Here is a 20,289-nt window from a genome sequence, read left to right as displayed (position 1 = left end):
CCTCCAGTAAAAAAAAAAAATATCTAAATTTGAAAACGAATTTCCTGCCTAAAATATAAAAAAATCACTAACACATAGGATGGACTTTTTTTTTTTACAATAATGTCTAATAGTGTATTGTATTACATTGCTCTGTTTTTTCTTTTTTACCTTTACTTGTTTCATTGTATGTAATGGCAAAGATTAGGGATTAATAAGTACAACCATAACCACAATCATATAATTCTAGATTTGAAGCTTTCGTGATTGCAAGGATTCATACTCTGTTTTTTTCGGTAAAGTCACGTAGGTAAAAAAGTGAAATAAAATAAATGAAAACAACTAAATTAAACCACGACGATTCGGGCGCAACACAAGCGTCCTTGACAATCATATAAACAGAATTGTATTTTATAGCAATATATTGTGGGGTATGCTGGATTCCTCTTGATATGCAAATTATTTTGTCAAGGCGCTCCCTTTCCCCCCCCCCCTTCCAACCCAGCTTATATACATGCTCCAAGCACGTGTGCTGTTTCATTCAGACGCTGTCGCCTCGACAGACCTGGTTTCACCTGAGGACGGCTGCTTGCGTTGTGGCCGAAACGTCGTGAGAATTATTTTATTATGTTTATTTTTATTATTTGATTACTTCCCTTCTACGTGACTTTACCGAAAGAACCAAGAAGAAAAAAGTTGTGGGGGACATTTTGAACATATTTGAATATTGGTGGGGAGGGGATGTCTGCCCCCCCCCCCCCAATATACTGTATATTATAATTACGGCCTTGTCGTCTGCAGTAGTTCCGCAGTAGGGGGGCAATTTTGCTGCGTGGTTTTAGCCAATGAGGCCAGTGGAGCGGTTGCGGTTGTAGTTGTGGGCCAGACCGCTAAGGAGAATTAACTTTGGGTGGGCCAAACCGATGTCCGGCATCGGAGGGCCCAGACACAGCACCCACCCCTCAGCACGAGGCCTGTTTGAGACCCAGTGAGGCTGCCTTTCCTGGGTAGAAATAAAAGTTAATAATGCACCACGCGCACCGCTGGCCCTCGCCATTACGGCATTTACGACTGGTGCCTCGTGCTCAAGAACTTTAGTCCGTCGCGTGGAAGGCGTACGAGCGAGTTGGGAGATAACGTATCTCCAAGTGGCAGAGGGATAACCGCGTGTATATATATCTCTCTCTGCTTCCATGTTTTACGGTAGGGCACTGCCTCAATCGGGATGCACGGGGCAAGATTTGCATCTTGACAATTAAAATTTAAAAAACCCCCACGTCTTGCTCGGCGATTCATCTGGCTAGCTCTCCGCTGCGTCTGCGGGTTGCATGGAACGTTGGGTTGGAACGTTGGGTTGGTCCAACGTTAGCTCAACGTCGACTCAGTGGTTCCAACCACGTGGCCAACGTTGGCCCCACGTGGCATGTCTGGCACGATGTCCGACGTTTCGCAGCACGTGTCGGGAGCTTCTCCGGGAAACAGGGGACAACCCAGCAGCACATCGCACAGAGTTGTACAGTGCTACTGCGACAAACCCTATTCTCACCCCACCTCGTTGTCAGTCTTGGAGAGATGTTGTTTGTTTTGGGTACGAGTTTTACACTTTGCGGGTACATGTAACAATTCACCCACCCCTCCCCCTTTGGGCACCCCCCCCCCCCAACCCCGCACCCGGCTAATGGGTACAGGGCGGGGGGAGGGCTCAGAAAATATTCCATGAGAAATTAAGCCCTGGGTTACAGGGTTGCAATTAAATTGATGAACGAATCAATCGTTTGGGCTTATTGCCTTTGTGGTGATCGCACGACCGGTGAGAACGGCGTCGGATGATAATTTGTGTGGATGTAGCTGATACTCGGTGTGGATCAGTGGTGCAGCGGTTAGCACACCACTGCACCCGGCGATCTGAGTTAGATTCCCAACCAGAGCTAACATGGGTGCCGAGTGATATCTATAACCGGCATGGTGAAGTATGGTCAAACAGCCTCCGTGGACCGACGCAGTTTTGGGAGCACTTCATCCAGCAGTGGAATTCCGATCGCAACATCATCTCAGAGGTCTTGTTATAATTAGGCGTGTGACGGTACGTCGATACATCTATTGTTATGTTTATGATACGCCCAACGCAGAGCTGTCCAGCGGAGGGGCCAAATTGGAGATTTTTTTTCCCTGGGCCTCACAACAAAGGAGGACCCCACAATGGGCTTGTGGATTGTGGGATGAGAGGGCCCAACGTGACATTCCGCCCCAGGCCACCAGGAACCTCTGAGTGGCCAAACTTCCACCATGATCGCCGCGGCATATGGGAGGCCTTCATCCAGCAGTGGATTGACAAGGCTGAATGAAACATGGCCCTTTAAAATGTTAAAGACACGGAGGTAAGGTAGTGTGTGACAAATGTGCAATGTTTCTCTGGGGAAGATTAACAAGCGACATGCACCAAATAATTTTCGAATTTAATATTTAAAATGCAAATACGTTACCCATGGCCGCCAGGGTATGAAGTCATTGTTGGTCCTGAAAAGAAAAACAAAAGCAGATATTGTAAATAAATGACACATGGACCAGCGGCGAATATGCACAGCATACTCAGGATTTCACATTTTTTAAATATCGGATTATGGGTTTTCAGCATTTCGTTTTAAAGCACAATTGAGGATGTCAGATGTTGGGGTTTTGGGATTACATCACAGAGTAATATACATGTCGTGCTTACAGAAGTCACGTCCACGTGACACCACCTTTCGGATCAATCCACAACAACATTGTTTTTGGACCGTCCGAATTTTCAAATCTAGACCAGATTTTTGTATCTAGAGGCCGTCGTTCATAAATGACGTCACGCACATAGGTGGGGGGGGGGGTCAGACATTTGTGACGATGTGTGACGAGGGCAGGGGGGGTTTGAGAAATGTGACGTCACGTAAAAATGCGCAAATTAAAATAAATATAGACAACACGTTCTACTTAATTGAATAGACGTTTTAATAAATGTTTTCTTCTACCACATCAGAGTGCATCGCCATATTAAATACGCACTACAATGACAATAGTTTAAAGAGAGTTGAAGCATGTTTAATTTTCAAAATGGAAATATGTTTTTTGGGGGGGGGGGGCAGAGCTTTGCGATGTCATATTTGAGGGGGGGTCTGACTTTTTGTGACGCCGTGTAATGAGGGGGGGGGGGGGTCAAAAATCGTCCAAAATCGCGTGACGTCATTTATGGACGGCCCCTATATATATATTTTTTATCAATCCAAAAAATGTATGCAAACACATCCCGAACATATACCATTTTCAGTATTCACATAATTCAAAAACCTTGACTCACGGAAGCTTCTCTGGACGTCTGTGAAAAAGGGCTTCATAGCTCCTCAAATTTCTCCGGGGAAAGATTAAGAGTCTGACGGCTGCTTGCGTTGTGGCCGAAAGGTCGTGCGAATTGTATTTTATTATGTTTTATTTTTTATTATTTTATTATTTCCCTTCTACGTGACTTTACCGAAAGAACCAAGAAGATGATTCTGACTCTGTTACGCAATTCAATGCAGCCACGGGTGGCTATGCACGCCTGTAATCCAGCACTTTGGAGGCGCGTATTGGGTGGTGCATTGCACACGTTTGTGAAACTCCCTCCCTACCCGTGGGTGATGGTGGAACTCACCATCTCCCGGCTTGCCACAGTATTGCAGTACAGTGGGCGGCTAGGAGATGTTAACTACCTCGCCTGGTATACAAGGACGTCGTGGGTTCGATCTCGAGCCTGACGCCTGCATATTTGGAGTTTGCGTGTCCTCTCCGTGGTCGCGTGGATTTTTAAATCCTTTATATTAAGTTCACTTTCTTGCTTGCTTGCGTGCTTGCGTGCTTGCGTGCTTGCTTGCTTACGACCGTGCAAATCTTTCGGTCGTTTTTTTAACCCACTTCCCGTGATCCAATCGAGCTGACATTTTCCACACAGACTCGTTGTGCGTGACAATTCATTTTCGTGAAATTTTTTTCCCAAAATTTTACACTGTTTAGGAAAAATAAAATAAATATTTAATTACCAATTGCTTAATGCTGGCAGACAATCATCTGACCCATAGGTGGCAGCCATCTCAAGCCAGAGGACGAGAGGACTCTAGCCGCCACGCATATAAAGGATTTATAGTGAAAAACTTTGTTTTTACGGGTTATACTTATTATAATCAACATTACACTTTTAGAGTATTTGGCTGCTATACATTTCCACGTGTTAAGCTACTTTGTTGAGCCATTTGTGGCCAGGTCGCTTCTGAAAAGAGCCATATAGCTCCGTGGGCCTTACCTGGTAAAATAAAAAAAAAGTTTAGTATTAATTTCCACCTGTATTCCATCAGTGGGGGGAGTACTCCATATTGAGTGGCGACACCCGCTTATGATTATTAATGAGGAGGGGGGGGGGGTGTCCATTTGGAGGACGTCACCTGCTCATGATTATTAATGAAGGGGGCTGGTCGATGTGGAGTGACGTAACGAGCGTGAAGGACAGACAGTCCTGGGTGATTATAGTCGGTATAGGACCACAGCGTTTAGCCAATTGGTGGTGCCGGTTCCGATTGCTTTACCCCTTGTCTGTAGTTACCCGTGCTGGCTCTGCGCGCGTTAACACATTCTGTCGCGTTATTAGATGCAACTTGCTGGAATGTTGAACGTTTACAATTTTGATTTAAAGCTTTCGTGACTGCAGGGATTCATATTCTTGGTTGTTTCGGTAAAGTCACGTAGAAGGGAAATAATAAAATAATATTAATATAAAATAATAATAAAAAATTCTCACGACGTTTCGACTGCAACACAAGCTGTGGATTTCACACCTGATGATGATTGCTTGTGTTGCAGTCGAAACGTCGTGATAATTTTTATTTTTTATTGTTTTATATTTATATTATTTTATTATTTCCCTTCTACATGACTTTACCGAAAGAACCAAGAATACGTTTACAATTTGTCCAAATAAACAAAAAAAATCCACAATGCATACTTATTAACAATGTTGAATAGTACACAGTGGGCAAAGTTTCTGTCTGCGATCCCAATTGAATAATTTGAAGGTATTATTCAGCATTGGCATGTTTGGCTCACACCAGCTACAGACACATTGCATGGTATTCTTATTCTTGGTTCTTTCTGCAACACAAGCAATCATCAGTCGAAAAGTCGTGATAATTTTTATTGTTTTATATTTATATTATTTTATTACTTCCCTTCTACGTGACTTTACCGATAGAACCAAGAATATGAATCCCTGCAGTCACGAAAGCTTTAAATCAACATTGCATGGTGTTTCTTTTTTAGTCGTGGAATAAAACCAGGCAACCCAGAGGAAACCCGTGCGGAACAGGGAAGGTTGGGAACGTACAAACTCCACACAGAGAGGTGCCAATGCCAGATATCGAATCCAGGGCCCTTCATGCTGCGGGGTGCGGGGCCCACCCCCCTTGACCTAACAAAATAACGCGCAGAGGCACAGCCAGGAGCGTAGCTACCAGGGGTGTCGTGGGGGTCCCGACACCCTCCGCCCTCCACTAATTTTTTCTCGAACACACCCCTATATTCTAGATTTGAAGCTCTCGTGACTGCAAGGATTCATATTCTTAGGTTTTTTCGGAAAAAAAACCTAAGAATACACACCACTATACCCCATCCCTATTCACCGTATCACCTTTAGCTACCCTAATTGTACCTCTCGTAACCCTTGTAAAAGCGCCTTGTATAATAGCGCGATATGAATATGAGATAAGACATACTGTTTTCAGTATTCACATAATTTGAAACTATTTATACTGCTAGGAACCTCCTGGTCCCACCAGCCCACATGGGATTATTGTGCGCGGGTGGCTAGGCATGGGCCTTACCTGGTTTAATAAAAACAGAAGTTTCATTTTAGTTTAATTTCGACATGGCTAAGAGACTCCCGTGACATTGTGGACACCATCTCTGGCACTTTTACATCCTCGTTGTTCTCCCTTCAGCACCAAAACTCTGAGTGTGCTGACGACGGAACCATTTCCAGTCACGGCAGCGCACGAGCAGGAGCGGGGGACTCACCGCTGATCATTTAGCCAGAAGTTGCGTAGATGTCGCGTAAGTATGGCGCAGTACAACTCTTCTTATCCGTGAAGAAGTGTGGAGTGGACAATCAGTAATATGACCAATAACCACCGTGAGCATTTCCCTGGTTTACTGGTCCGATGTGGATGCTCCCCTGCATAGAGATATGTTGGCTAGAGCGGCCACGTTCACACCGGCAAATACTTTGACTCCAAAATCTAAGCCAGTGACACCGTTAACCACGTGCTAGTAAGACACGCAGCTCCAACTCCCGCGGTTACCTCTGCTGCCCTGGGCACAATTCGCCACCGCCCACTACAGCTCACCACCGCTCACCACTGCTCACCACTGCTCGCCACGGCTCGCCAAAACAAGGCACCGTTGGGTCATGAACATTACCAAATGCTCACGCTCCGTTTGAGTGCCTGCCCTGCCTTGGCAGTGAAACGAGAGGCGTTGGCCCGGCACCGTATTGCCTGCCAAAGTCACATTCCAGTGACGAGTTAAAACATTCCACTCTCAAAGTTCATGTCGGCGGCTGCCACAACTCGACTTTAGTAATGTTCGTTGCGTGGTTAAACTTCTACCGTTGGCAGCCTTGTAGCCACGGGGGACTGGAGGAGTCTGAGCCCCCCCCCCCCACCACCCTTCCCCATACTGAAGTTCAACATCCATCCATCCATCAAGAGTACTACGTAGATCCAGTATGGAGCTGCTCATTCAACCTCAAGTTAAACGCAAGACAGTGGGTGGGCAATTTCGCCTTCCCATATGCAGCTCCCACCATGCGGAACGCACATCCCAGCTCCATATTCGCCAAATTGAGTCCCTTCCACGATTTAAGTACCATTAAAATAACCGTTTGTGTTGACTATGGCCTTCAATTGAGTTGACCTTGATTTGGGTGTGGGTCAGGAGAGATGAGGGCAGCGAGGAAGTGGCTACGTAAGGGCCTCGAAGCTGCCGTACGGAGCGGCGTCCATTTTCACAGCGGGCGGTGGGGAGAGGAGAGGCATTCAGATTGGGCGTGGTCACACAGAGGTCACGTGACGTACAGGAGGCTTGAGCTGATATAGATGTGACATATTCTTAGGTTTTTTCGGTAAAGTCACGTAGGTAAAAAATATAAAATTAATAAAAGTAAAATCAAAATAAAATACAAATCACGACGTTTCGGAGGCAACACAAGCTTCCGTCTTCAGGTTGTGTTGCCTCCTAAACGTCGTGATTTTTATTTTATTTTTATTTTACTTTTATTAATTTTAATTTTAATTTTTTACCTACGTGACTTTACCGAAAAACCTAAGAATATGAATACTTGCAGTCACGAAAGCTTCAAATCTAGAATAGATGTGACAGACACCTCTATAGAAAGGGGGCATGTGGTGCGAGAGTTCACGAGCACCTAATGCGGATACGGACAGAAGGAAAATATACGAGAGCCTGGTAGTAGTTCAGCGCTATTATCTTCCACGGGTCATTATCTCCCGTGTAGCGAAGGTGTTCTACTTTACGCGAGATTTACAAATGGGAAATGTGTTTGTCTCGTGACACGGCACCGTAGATGACACAGTTCTAATATAATTGCCGTAAAAGAGTACAAAAATGTGCCTCCCTTGGGGTGTTGACGTTAAAAATTAACAACAGTTGGAAAGAAAAGTCAATGATGTACAGTATTGCACACCTAGTATAGTGTTGTGTAACGATTCAAGTAAAACGTGTTAAATAACGCGATTCACAGGCACACAATACATAGACAAGACGCCTCCTTCACATGCATGTCCCTCGACTTGAACAATACAAGATCGTTTTTTTACTATCACGTAAGCCACATGGCCTTCTGGGTGTGCATAATTTCAGCAACATTGGTTCAACACAAATATCCACAAGCTCTTCTAGCCGTGCTCATCTCTTTGTGACTTTGATTACAACTTGGATTGTGCTGTTCGTTGCTGGACACTTTGACGTTGGCTGTGTCGCGGTGGCGAGATGTTAACTCCCTCGCTTGGTATGAAGGAGGTTATACTGGTAGGAACCACCTGGTTCCACCAGCCCATAGGAGATTATTGTGTCCGTCCGTCCATCGAGCATCCAAAAATGGGAGGGGTGGGGCTGGGTGGAGAGGGGAGGGTGGGGAGGGGCTGGGTGGGGAGGGTGGGGAGGGGCTGGGTGGGGAGGGTGGGGCTGGGTGGGGGGTGGGAGGGGTGGGGCTGGGTGGGGAGGGGCTGCTCACCCCGTGGTGCCCTTATAAAACTCAACGTTTAACCTACTCACGCCGGCTTGTGGCTGCCCTCACAGTCGGCTATATTTGCGGAATACACCACGCCGCTGTTGACCCTGGCCATTGACTGAGCAACCCAACGTTCCTACCAACTCCCTCCGCAGGAATGTGTTGGGTTCTATTCCGACTCTGACGCCTGTTGTATATTTGTAGTTTGTGTGTTTTCCCCGTCGTCGCGTGAATTTTTCTCCGGGTCCTCCGCTTTTTCCCTCCACATTTAGAATCAACAACGTGCGTTCAGAGTATTTGTCTACTGCTAGAAATGTCCACACGATAAGCCACTTCGTTGAGCTGTCATTTGTGGCCAGCTCGCTTCTGACAAAGAGCTATATAGCTCAGTGGGCTTTACCTGGAAAAAAAATTGTTGAGTTTTTATCGTTTTGGAACTTTGGGGTTTAACTCTATATACACACATATAAGCATATACAAACATTTGTAAATGCCACGAGTCGCAGGGTTATGCTTTGCGCATTGACCTTCCCTTTTCCATTTCAATCGCCTGACTTTGGTGCACTATTCTCATGTTCGTGTGTTGAGCGGCGGTGCAGCGGTTAGCGCACCGCGCGGCGACCTGGGGGGGGGGGGGGGCTCCAGCCTTGAACCTGCAGTGTCCTTGCCAAAGGCCTGTAAATAACCACTGTTTACATCTTTGTGCTGTGCACGCAAAAGGCTGAAAGACACGGAACACTCGACCGCGGGGGGTCAGTGAGTATATTATTCGTGCGGCGGAGAGAGGAGGGGGGGGGGGGTGTCCGTTGTACATACAGCTATGCTGAGAGGTGACGTTGGTGAAATTGCCAAAAAGAAAATCATTCATCACCGCTTGCCAAACCACTTTGTTTGCACCGTTTTCACGGACAGACGTGCCGAGTGAAGTGCGTTTGGCTGTGCAAATCCTACGATGTCCTTAGCGACAATTGGCAAGCCGACTTTGTAGCCCGGCGTGGGCTAGGCGGTGATGCCACACTTCACCCACTCTCTACCCCCCCACCACCCTCCTCAACTCGGCTTTGAAACAAATTATTTGGCGATGCCGCAGCTGTTGCTGCGTCTTCGTTGCTGGTGATGCGTTGACGAGAGGTCAACAAGAAGAGAAAAGTCACAGCACGTTCCTCAAAAACACGGTGGTCTTAAAAAGGGGAACTATATAATGGCCGACGTTTCGGGCAACCGTCCTTGTTTATGACACATGAGACTCATTCAGGAGCATGTCAGGTAAGGAGTGCTGTGCGTGCATCACTGAGTCATAACCACCCCTTCCCCCACCAATGGGGCATTCACTATAAGGAAGCCTCTGGAGCTATGTAATTTTAAAATGTAGATTGAAAACTAATTTTTTTTTAAACTGCTTTATGTGTTTAGTTTGTTGTCTTTTCCCCCGCACCTCCGATTGGCACGGGTGGCTACGTACGGCGCGAAAGAAGTTCAGCGTACACACATTGCCTAGCGGCAGCACCAGCGCTGCCTTTTTACGGAGTTTCGCGCCTCGAATCAGGCAGGCCGCCCTGGTTAACGCTGCTCGTCAATTGATGGTGCAATACTATGCACCGTCTGCTTCGACGTTAAATATCCTCAGATTTCGTTCGAAGAAGAGAAAGAGATTTGTGTGCCAGTCAGCAGAGGTGTGGACTCGAGTCATGTGACTTGGACTCGAGTCAGACTCGAGTCATGAATTTGATGACTTCAGACTCGACTTGGACTTGCATAACAATGACTTTGTCCCACCTCTGAGGTGTGGACTCGAGTCATGTGACTTGGACTCGAGTCAGACTCGAGTCATGAATTTGATGACTTCAGACTCGACTTGGACTTGCATAACAATGACTTTGTCCCACCTCTGCCAGTCAGTGTAATGATCCAAATTTTCCAAATTGGAAAAAATACTTGCACATTACTTAACTCGGAAATGCATAGCAACATCGTCCCCGACTGCGAAAACTGGGCATAATTCTCCCGAAACGTAATTTTCATCCCACTTAAAGCTGAAATGTCTCATTTTCACAGCGAACCAAAGACTCGCATAGAGTTCCATAGACTCACACAGAAAGCCACTGACTCACACAGAGATCCATAAACTCACACAGAAAGCCACTGACTCACACACAGACCCATAGACTCACACGTAAAGCATCTGACTCACTCAGACCCATAGACTAACACGGAATCATATAGACCCACACAGAAAGCCACTGACTCACACAGAGAACCATAGACTCACATGGAGTCCCATAGACTCGCACAGAAAGCCACTGACTCACAAAAAGACTCAGACTCACACAAAGACACATAGACTCACAGAGAAAGCCACTGACTCACACAGACTCATAGACTCACATGGAGTCCCATAGACTCATACAGAAAGCCACTGACTCACACAGAGACCCATAGACTCACACAGAGTCCCATAGACCCACACAGAAAGCCACTGACTAACACAGAAACCCACAGACTCACAGACAGCCACTGACTCACACAGAGCCCGATAGACTTACACAGTCCCACATTAATTCAAGGAAATCATGGCCAAAAGTCCCAATGTAGCGGGTGCCCCTCCTGAAAACGAATCTTAAGACTCAGCGAGGCTTTCCACTGCAAAAAAATCTAAATAAATATTCATAATCAGCCATAATGATGACAAATACAATTTACAAATATCATCATCATTACGACCAGTGAATCAAGTAATTTGCCTCCCGTGGAGCGTATGCGTGTTGAACTTCTTTCGCACCGTACGTAGCCAACCGTACTGACTGGGGGGGGGGGGGGAAGAAAACAAACTAAAACACAATGAGGCCGACAGAATGCAGCGGAGACCCGCTTAGCCGCTACAAACACGTACACAGTATCCTCTTCCACGACGCCGATCCAGAGTGGTTGTCACTGGACCTGGCGAACGGGCACCTCGTTACGACCCCCACACAACAGCAGCCCCCCTGGATTCAACCTCTCCAGGAAGGAGTGGTCCACCCTCTCAACAGGTTCACAACTGGTCACGGCTCACCGACGGGGGCATAAGAGCAAGCCCCCCCTGCTCAGCGTCTGTGGGGTGGAGCAAAACCATGCAACCGACGACATCCTTGAAGTCTAATTCTAGATTTGACGTTTTCGTGACTGCAAGGATTCATACTTCTTCTTGGTTCTTTCGGTAAAGTCACGAAGAAGGGAAGTAATACAATAATACAAATAAAGCATATTATTATATTATTTTATTATGTTTTATTTTTATTATTTTATTACTTCCCTTCTACGTGACTTTACCGAAAGTCACGAAAGCTTTAAATCGAGGATTCATACTCTTTGTTTTTTTCGGTAAAGTCACATAGGTGACTTGATACAGTAATTTTGCTGTGACGGTTCCACCTGAAGACGGAAGCTTGTGTTGCCTCCAAAACGTCGTGAGTTTATTTATTTATCTTCTTGGTTCTTTCGGTAAAGTCACGTAGAAGGGAAGTAATAAAATAATAAAAATAAAACATAATAAAATAATATTATTAAAAATATTATTAAAATTATTTTATTATGTTTTATTTTTATTATTTTATTACTTCCCTTCTACGTGACTTTACCGAAAGAACCAAGAAGATGAATCCTGCAGTCACGAAAGCTTTAAATAGGAAATAGTTATTTATTCATTTATTTTTTACCTACGTGACTTTACCGAAAAAACCAAAGAGTATGAATCCTTGAAGTCTGCCCGATCCACAAACTGAGCGAAGGTCTACTCGCCCTCGACAAGGCTTGGGCCTTTGGGACTTCGCATTCGTTGAGTAAAAAAAAACAAATGATATCTATACCAAAACGTGGAAGAACAGGTCCAAAAATACCAATTGTGAGCGTTGTGCCATTTTAGTCGAGGCCTTTCAGCCACGGCGGAGTGCTCGAGTGAGTCACTTGCAGGGCTGACACGCAGCACGGAGGGACCTCACCTTACAGGCGAAGGAGCAATTCTGAGATATTTACAAGCGGTTTATGACACGTGGCCTATGCGCCGTAGTGTGCAAGTTCGGTTAAACGTATCGCCTAGCCCCCCCATTGCTCAAGCTCCGATTGGGCGCAATGTGGCTCGTAAGTCGTCAGTTATGATGTTGACACTTCAAGGGTTGTTGGGACTCGCCTGTCTTTATGCTGACCGCTAGGCCAAGCAAGAGAAAAAAATGTATGACAGGCGAAGCAGTGATAATTGGTTTTTTACCCTTCTATCTGGCAACAAAACTGACACCTTTTTTTGTTGCCAGATAGAAGGGTAAAAAAACCAATTATCATATTTTTTACTGGCAAATGAGGTTCCAATGGTGTAAATGCTTACCCCGAGCTCTCATACTCTGATGGTGCATTGTCTTTGAGTTGTGCGCCTTTTGGCGTCATATGGTCCAACCCATGTGAGACTAGGCTCTAAGGAAAGCTGTCTCGGGTGTGGACCAATTAACTTCAAGGATAGTGCACATTATCAGAGTTATGTTTTTTGTTTGCATTATGACTGCAGGTATTGTGGTCTATGCAAACATGACTCCTTGTAAAAAAAGGTGTCAGTTTTGTTGCCAGATAGAAGGGTAAAAAAACAATTATCATATTTTTTACTGGCAAATGAGGCTCCAATGGAGGCGAAGCAGTGTTACGTTACATTTCGGATTTGACTACGATCGGAGGCTGACGAGACAAAACGTGTAAGCGCAGTCGATTCGAAATGAACTCAACACATTCAACAAAACTTGTGGCCGAAATAGGAACATAAATACGGCAATAGGTGACGCGTTTCAACGGCCTCAGTCCACCACGCAGTATAATAGGGGTAAAAGTACAGCACTAGTTAGTATATGATCCACAGCTGTCCACCCACACGGTTTACCCCGTATTCTTGTACAGGGAAATTGAGTTTTCAGATCCATACGGCGTACAGTCGTTTCAATACGGGCAAAACAAATTGTATTTTTGTTTGTGTTTCTCCCTTGTGATGGGTCTTTGTAGGATGGACATTGAGATTGATAAGGGACACAGGGGGTGACCAGTAAGGTCTGAATTGATAATCAACGTTTTTGGGTTTAGATCGAGTTTATTTATAAATGTGTCGTAACCCTCCACCACCCGACACGGCCAATCAGTAAAAATGTGTCACGTTGACAAAGACAAATAGTTCACTGCTTTAGCCCACCGGTGTGTTGAAGCAACAACATTTACAATTTGTCAACGTGACACATTTTTTACTGATTGGCCGTGTCGGGTGGTGGAGGGTTACGACACATTTATAAATAAACGCGATCTAAACCCAAAAACGTTGATTATGAATAACATTGGTCGCGAAAGCCTACGTGTTAAACTGAAGGTCTGAATTGGTCTGTAAATAAGGGGTTGACAGGTACGTAGTGGTTAGTGTAAAGTAGTGGTGAGTGTACGTAGTGGTGAGTGTAGCGGTGGTGAATGTGCTAGTGGTGTCTATTTATCTTCTTGTTTCTTTCGGTAAAGTCACGTAGAAGGGAAGTAATAAAATAATAAAAATAAAACATAATAAAACAATTCTCACGACGTTTCGGCTACAACGCAAGCAGCCGTCTTCAGGTGAAGAATGAGACACTACCAAACTAGGAGCTTATATATAAGCTGCATTGGGGGTTGAAGAGCGCCTTAACAAAAAGAATGTGCATGTGAAGAGGAATTTAGCATATTCATGGAAAATGCGTAGGCGTTGGGCGGGGGGGTGTCAAAGTCATATTATGCCCATGCATTATGCAGGATACTGCATAATGCATGGGCATAATTACAACTCAGTGGGCTCACATGATATCGACTTCTCCAAGACAGAGGTTCTCTGCAAGCCATCTGGCTATCATGAGAGATTCGTTCATGAGGCGATCCACATATACAAACACAGAGACAATTTTAACCGAGAAGATGGATTCTGGCTCAGCAATCATTGGAAGGACGTAATAAACCATTTCGATACACATTAGGGTGTGTAGAATAATACATAGTGTTATATTAAATGTATAAGATATAGGTTGGTTTACAGCAATACAGTATATAATTTAATGTTGGGTTTATCTATGGCAGTATATAGTACGGTATATGCTCGTGTGATATAAGAGAATAAGGTTTAGATGGAAGCATATTATAGAATTTTTACGAGGTAGAATTGTAATGTATTACTTGCTGTTAGTAACTCAGCTTATTATAGAGTATAGTAAGTATACTGATGGTGCGATGCAGTTTATACTTTAGTTTTTTATGTAGTTTATACTTTAGTTTTTCTACGTGGTTGTTGAGTAACTGCAGCTACATATCATTAACATTCCTTTCCTTTGTTACTGCTAATCCCTGCACCCCCCTTGGTTGCTGCTGATCCTGCATAATGCATGGGCATAATATGACTTTGACACCCCCCCGCCCAACGCCTACGCATTTTCCATGAATATGCTAAATTCCTCTTCACATGCACATTCTTTTTGTTAAGGCGCTCTTCAACCCCCAATGCAGCTTATATATAAGCTCCTAGTTTGGTAGTGTCTCATTCTTCACCTGAAGACGGCTGCTTGCGTTGTAGCCGAAACGTCGTGAGAATTGTTTTATTATGTTTTATTTTTATTATTTTATTACTTCCCTTCTACGTGACTTTACCGAAAGAAACAAGAAGATGAATCCCTGCAGTCACGAAAGCTTTAAATCGAAAAATTGGTGTCTATTTGTTTGAGTTTCTTCCTTGTGATGGGTCTTTGTAGGATGAACGTTGAGATTGATAAGGGGCACGGGGGGTGACCAGTAAGGTCTGTAATAAGGTAGGGCACTGATATGGGGGTTGACAGGTGTATGAATATACATTTTTTTATTTTTTAGTCTATGACCAAAAATAGTTCTCGTGCCGCTTCGCACGCAGACCTACTTGTCCACACACACACACACACGGCACGTATACAGCCGGTGACAAAGTCTACTCAGTTGTTTTTCCTCCCCTCGGTTGTTCGTCAAGAACACCGCTTGTTGTACGTTTTGTTGTCAACCAAGACATTCCACAGTGACCCGTATTGAATCATTTAGCTTTGGCCAGAATGGCACAGTCGAGGGGGTGTTTGTTTGGATTAGCTCAGGCTCTTACGCCAGCCGCGGCTTGAGCAAAAAATTGGAGGGCTGCGTCTTTATATTTTGATGATTGTCGAGGGAAGGGCCCAGTGGTGAGCACACGATGCGGCTGTTACGCACGAGTTTGCGTGTTGAACTTCTGTCGGCACCGTACGTAGCCAACCGTGCTAATCGACGAGATCGATTTCTGGCCGAGGCTGATTGATCAAGTTGCGAGTGATGACTGAAACCGGCAACTAATTAATTCATTCCCTGCACCACGCGATGGACCCCGCGTGGAGCCGTCGGTAACAATACCACAGAGTAATTCAGACGGCAAGGATAGACATCGGTGAAAAAACATATAATCGTTAAGCGATTTTTGCTTTTATTTTTACGCCGGTCATAAATATACGCCGCAGAATACATTGCGACAAATTCGAATATACAGTAATTTGAAAAAAATATATATACGGTATATATGGGGCCAAATTAAAACTGAGCGTGCACATACAGTAGGTCAAATAAAACAAATAATGCCTGTCCGCGTAACTTAATATTGTACTCGAAGATAGTCCAAGAAGGGTATCATATCTCGTACGTCCGTCGCTCGCTCGCTCGCTCGCCACCCACCTCCCCCGATTAAATAAAGCGCGAATTGCAGTCGTGTTTAATTCTAATGCCACGGTGTCTGCACGTGCACAGCGCCTGTGGCACTCCACTGCTAGACGAGGCGTCACGTGACGCTGGTCAGTGTGGGTTGGCGACATGCAAGTCGGGTAGGGTAAAGTCCTTGGATGGACGAAAACTTCCCGAAACCACCGGCAAACCTCTCACGAACCTTGCCGATGTTAACGATCCACCCGGCACCTGCATCGTGAATTGGCTTTCGTCGCTCCATCTCCTCGGTGGTAGGGAAAATTCTCAGACGCGTTCCATTCCTAGGCTGCCACTTTTAATTCTTATTGGCTATTGACCGTTGTATTAACCCAAATCATTTGGAAAGTCGCAAGTTCGAAACACTAACAAAATAGGGGCTTGACGTCGCTCATGATTCCTCCAGTGTAGGTCAAATTAATTCCACTTTACGGGATTAAGCTCCATTACGGTGTTCTACAAGTAGTAAGAGTTTTTTTCCTGGATTTTTCTATTTGCGCATAGTCACTTTAAGATGTTTTCTTGTTTATGTTTTTTTGTTTGTTGCGGTTGCACCCGATCTAAGAGCCGCATGGCTCACAGGGCTAATACCAAATAAATGAAACTGAAGGAGGATGGGCCCCCCCACAATTGAAATCTGGAATTTCCACCTTCGGATGAGGACCGCTAACGAGCACTGCTGTAGAGACCAGTTACTTGACTCCGCGTGTCATGTGACCGACGCCGCAAGCTCGCTAGGGTTGCCTGTGATATCATTGTCCCGAAACGACATCTCAATTTTCACACAGTCATGTAAATGAACATCAATACAATCGTCAATAAGACTGTGGCCTTAATAAGGAAACGTACCGATTGACGTTTCGGGCAGATGGCTCTTCTTCATAGGGCATAAATGCGCCCTTCATGTGATATGAAGGACCATTGTGGAATGGTCACGTATATTTTTACTCTTAAGGTCACGGTGTTATCGATGAATGTGTTGAGTAATTTTTTGGTTTGTTAATTACGCTTGTGCACCACTCCTAATAATATTTCACGATGATATGACGATTGTCACGATGCCAGCTTCCCAAAAGTGTGACATTGAATCCGCATTTTTCTTGGGTCTTTCGGTAAAGTCACGTAGATAGGTTCAAATTAAATTACAAAAAACTACGACGTTTCGATCGCAACACAAAGCGTTCGTCTTCAGGAAAACGACTGCTTGTTTTGCGATCGAAACGTCGTAGTTTTTTGCTATTTTTTGTTATTTTCTTTGAACCTATCTACGTGACTTTACCGAAAGACCCAAGAATATGAATTCCTGCAGTCACGAAAGCTTTAAGTCAAGATTGATATCCACATTGTTGTTGCGCCTTGCCATACTTCCATGCAATGTATTCTGGTCTCCTTGAGTTCTTGCCAACGAGTTAAATAAAACATTTTTTTAACTTAAACTTCCAGCGCGAATAAAGATGACCAACATAGACCACATTACCCAGCATGACTGTATCATCAGAACTCGGAGGCTAAGCAGCCTTGGACCTGGACAGTGCTTGGGTGTGTAATCACCGTGCGGAAATCGGTATGTGTAATAGTTAGGTGTAATAGGTAGGTGTCATAGGTAGGTGTCATAGGTAGGTGTCATAGGTAGGTGTAATAGGTAGGTGTCATAGGTAGGTGTAATAGGTAGGTGTCATAGGTAGGTGTAATAGGTAGGTGTCATAGGTAGGTGTCATAGGTAGGTGTAATAGGTAGGTGTCATAGGTAGGTGTAATAGGTAGGTGTCATAGGCGTTGTTCACAACGGGGAACGGGCACTAATCGGCGTGGTCAAGTATGGACAAAGGCCCCTCAGGGTCGCGAGGAGTGGACACCTCCTCACCCAGCAGTGAATTTACAAAACGGGCTCTACATGTAGGGGGCCTAACATCTTTAAGTTATTCAACGGCAGTTCACCCAAACATAAGCGTTATATTCATTGTCACCTTAAAATCCATAACGCTTCGAGCACACGTGGTAGGTCAACAGTACAAGACAATGAAATTAACTACCGCAATAGTCCATGCTTGACTTTTAGTTTAATGGGTAATAAGCTTTAAACAGCAAAAAAAAACCGTGCAGCGATTTGACAATATGTATGAAAGCTGCCATTATCACGGGTCAGCTTCTGTTAATCAAACGGCATGGTAATATCGCGGTCACGTGGGCACAACAACATACGATCAGGGCGAAGGCTCCGTCGTTCAAAACCTCTCCCGAAACATCTCGTGCTGTCATCCGTCACCTCGCGTGCATCTCCGCCATCAATAAATCACTACCCCGCGTCTATTCGAGCTCTTGTATCGACACCGCAAAGGCCAACCACGCTGACGGTGCCTAACACGACCCTTCGCTACACACCAACCTCATAAGCACGGTCGGGATACGTACGGTGCGAAAGAAGTTTAACACACATATACGTGCATGTGGCCGGCGCCTGCTGATGCCGGTTGTTATTACTGGCGAAACGTCGAACTCGAATTGTAAATGTTGTGGATTTGCTCTCCGACACAAGTGGTGTGTCGTTGCTGGTGACGAATTGGCCACGTTCCGTTTTACGTGACAAACCTTACCGATGGGGGCTGTGTTGGGCGGTGGCGGGTTTTAACGACACATTTATATGTTCTTGGTTCTTTCGGTAAAGTCACGTAGAAGGGAAATAATAAAATAATAAAAATAAAACATTATAAAATACAATTCTCACGACGTTTCGGCCACAACGCAAGCAGCCGTCCTCAGGTGAAGACCAGGTCTGTCAGAAAGACAGCGTCTGAATGAACACCACCAGGCTTGGAAGCGTATATTTAAGCTGGGTTGGAGGGGGAAGAGCGCCTTGACAAATGAATTTGCATATCAAGAGGAATTTAGCATATTTATTGGAAATGCAGATATGGGATTAGTCACTACTTGTGAAATGCCTAGGAGGTGGGCGGGGGGTTTCAAAGTCATATTATGCCCGTGCATTATGCAGGATTAGCAGCATCAAAGGAAGGGAGTAGAGTTAGCATTAATAAAGGGAAGGAATGTTAATAGTATGGAGCTGAAGCAACTACATTTATACACACGTGCAACGTACACACACATATACCCCGCGCCACAAAACGTGCGTGGGGAGGACACGCAATGACCGTACCACCCACCCACCACAGTCATCACCACCCAGCGAATTTTACAAATTCCTCGAGTTGCCGCTGCGTTAAGGTTTACAGGAGGCTGGCCGAGGCTGGCTGGCTTGTCAGAACCATTTGAGCACCTTGCCACCACTCGCCAATGGAGCGTGGTTTGATTCTTTTCTTCCCCCCATCACCACCACCACCACATGCCCCCCTTCACAAGCGTTGAGCACTGAAATATGCAGTCGCTCTTAAACCGTGAGCAGTAGTAATCGAGACGTCGCAGCAGCAGCAGCAGCAGTTGCAGCAGCAGTCACGGTGTAAACAACTAAAAAAGAACAGCCCTCACCTGTCTTTGCCGAGTCTTGCGAGCTTGAATTTCCAAAACACCGGGTCGTCTTCTCCGACAACAACACCACTGGCTACTCCAACACGAAAAAACACAATTTAAAAAAAAAAATCTTTTCCAACAATAATGAGAGCGATGTAACGTGAACTGTGGCTTCACGCAGTCGCCGTACTATTCGGGCAGAGATGGCTCCATGTCTGATGCCTCTGCGAGTGAGCCGTGTGCGCGCGTGTGTGCGTGTGTGTGCGTGAGTGCCCTCCCGATGCCCGCGTGACGTCTCCCAGCTGCGCGTTTTCTGCCCAGCCCATCCGACCGCTCGCGGGTATCAAAGAGCACCTTTGGGCTCGAGTTGTCCAATAAAAAACCCTGCCCCGCACGGAGACTCTGCCGGTGGTTTCAGGTGGACCGAAGTGCACGCGTTTCTCTGCACCTTGAACCCAGAAGTGACCTCAGAAATGGCTGCCGACTTACCAGTCACACCAGACCGCAAGAAGGAAAGGAGTTAATGGAATCCACAGGGCTGGTTTGACAAAACAAAGCGCAGGTTTTATTTACTCTGATTAAATGATTATATATACACACACAAGCAGGCCTATGTTGCGTCACCGCATATTAATACACAAACGGCGCGTGAGTCGATTGGCTTTCGAGATGCGTGTTTATCCAGCAGCGTTAGTTAAAGCATCCAAACTCTGGACCGGTTTTGACTTGTTGGGCCTCATCGGCAGTCAGGCTTGTTAAACGAATGCTTATTCGTCAACGGTGTCT

At 45.3% G+C, this 20,289-nt stretch overlaps 1 protein-coding gene across 1 annotated transcript in view; it reads right to left on the bottom strand.

Moving 5' to 3' along the window:
* The window catches only part of LOC133343268 (epidermal growth factor receptor kinase substrate 8-like), a 52,398-nt gene extending 32,563 nt beyond the window's left edge, over positions 1-19,835 (bottom strand). The window contains exons 1-2 of the mRNA XM_061552729.1: positions 19,522-19,835; positions 2,463-2,496 (exon numbers count right to left, since the gene is read on the bottom strand). Of these exons, the coding sequence (XP_061408713.1) occupies positions 2,463-2,488 (26 nt within the window). The 5' untranslated portion in view covers positions 2,489-2,496; positions 19,522-19,835. The remainder of the gene's footprint in view (positions 1-2,462; positions 2,497-19,521) is intronic.
* Positions 19,836-20,289: the final 454 nt, after the last annotated feature.

This window comes from Lethenteron reissneri, chromosome 2, assembly GCF_015708825.2.
Source record: "Lethenteron reissneri isolate LAM-NWPU_2019-01 chromosome 2, ASM1570882v1, whole genome shotgun sequence".
Classification (NCBI taxonomy): Eukaryota; Metazoa; Chordata; class Hyperoartia; order Petromyzontiformes; family Petromyzontidae; genus Lethenteron; species Lethenteron reissneri.
The sequence above is the reverse complement of the archived record's forward strand: the minus strand, read 5'-3'. Positions and strand labels throughout refer to the sequence as shown.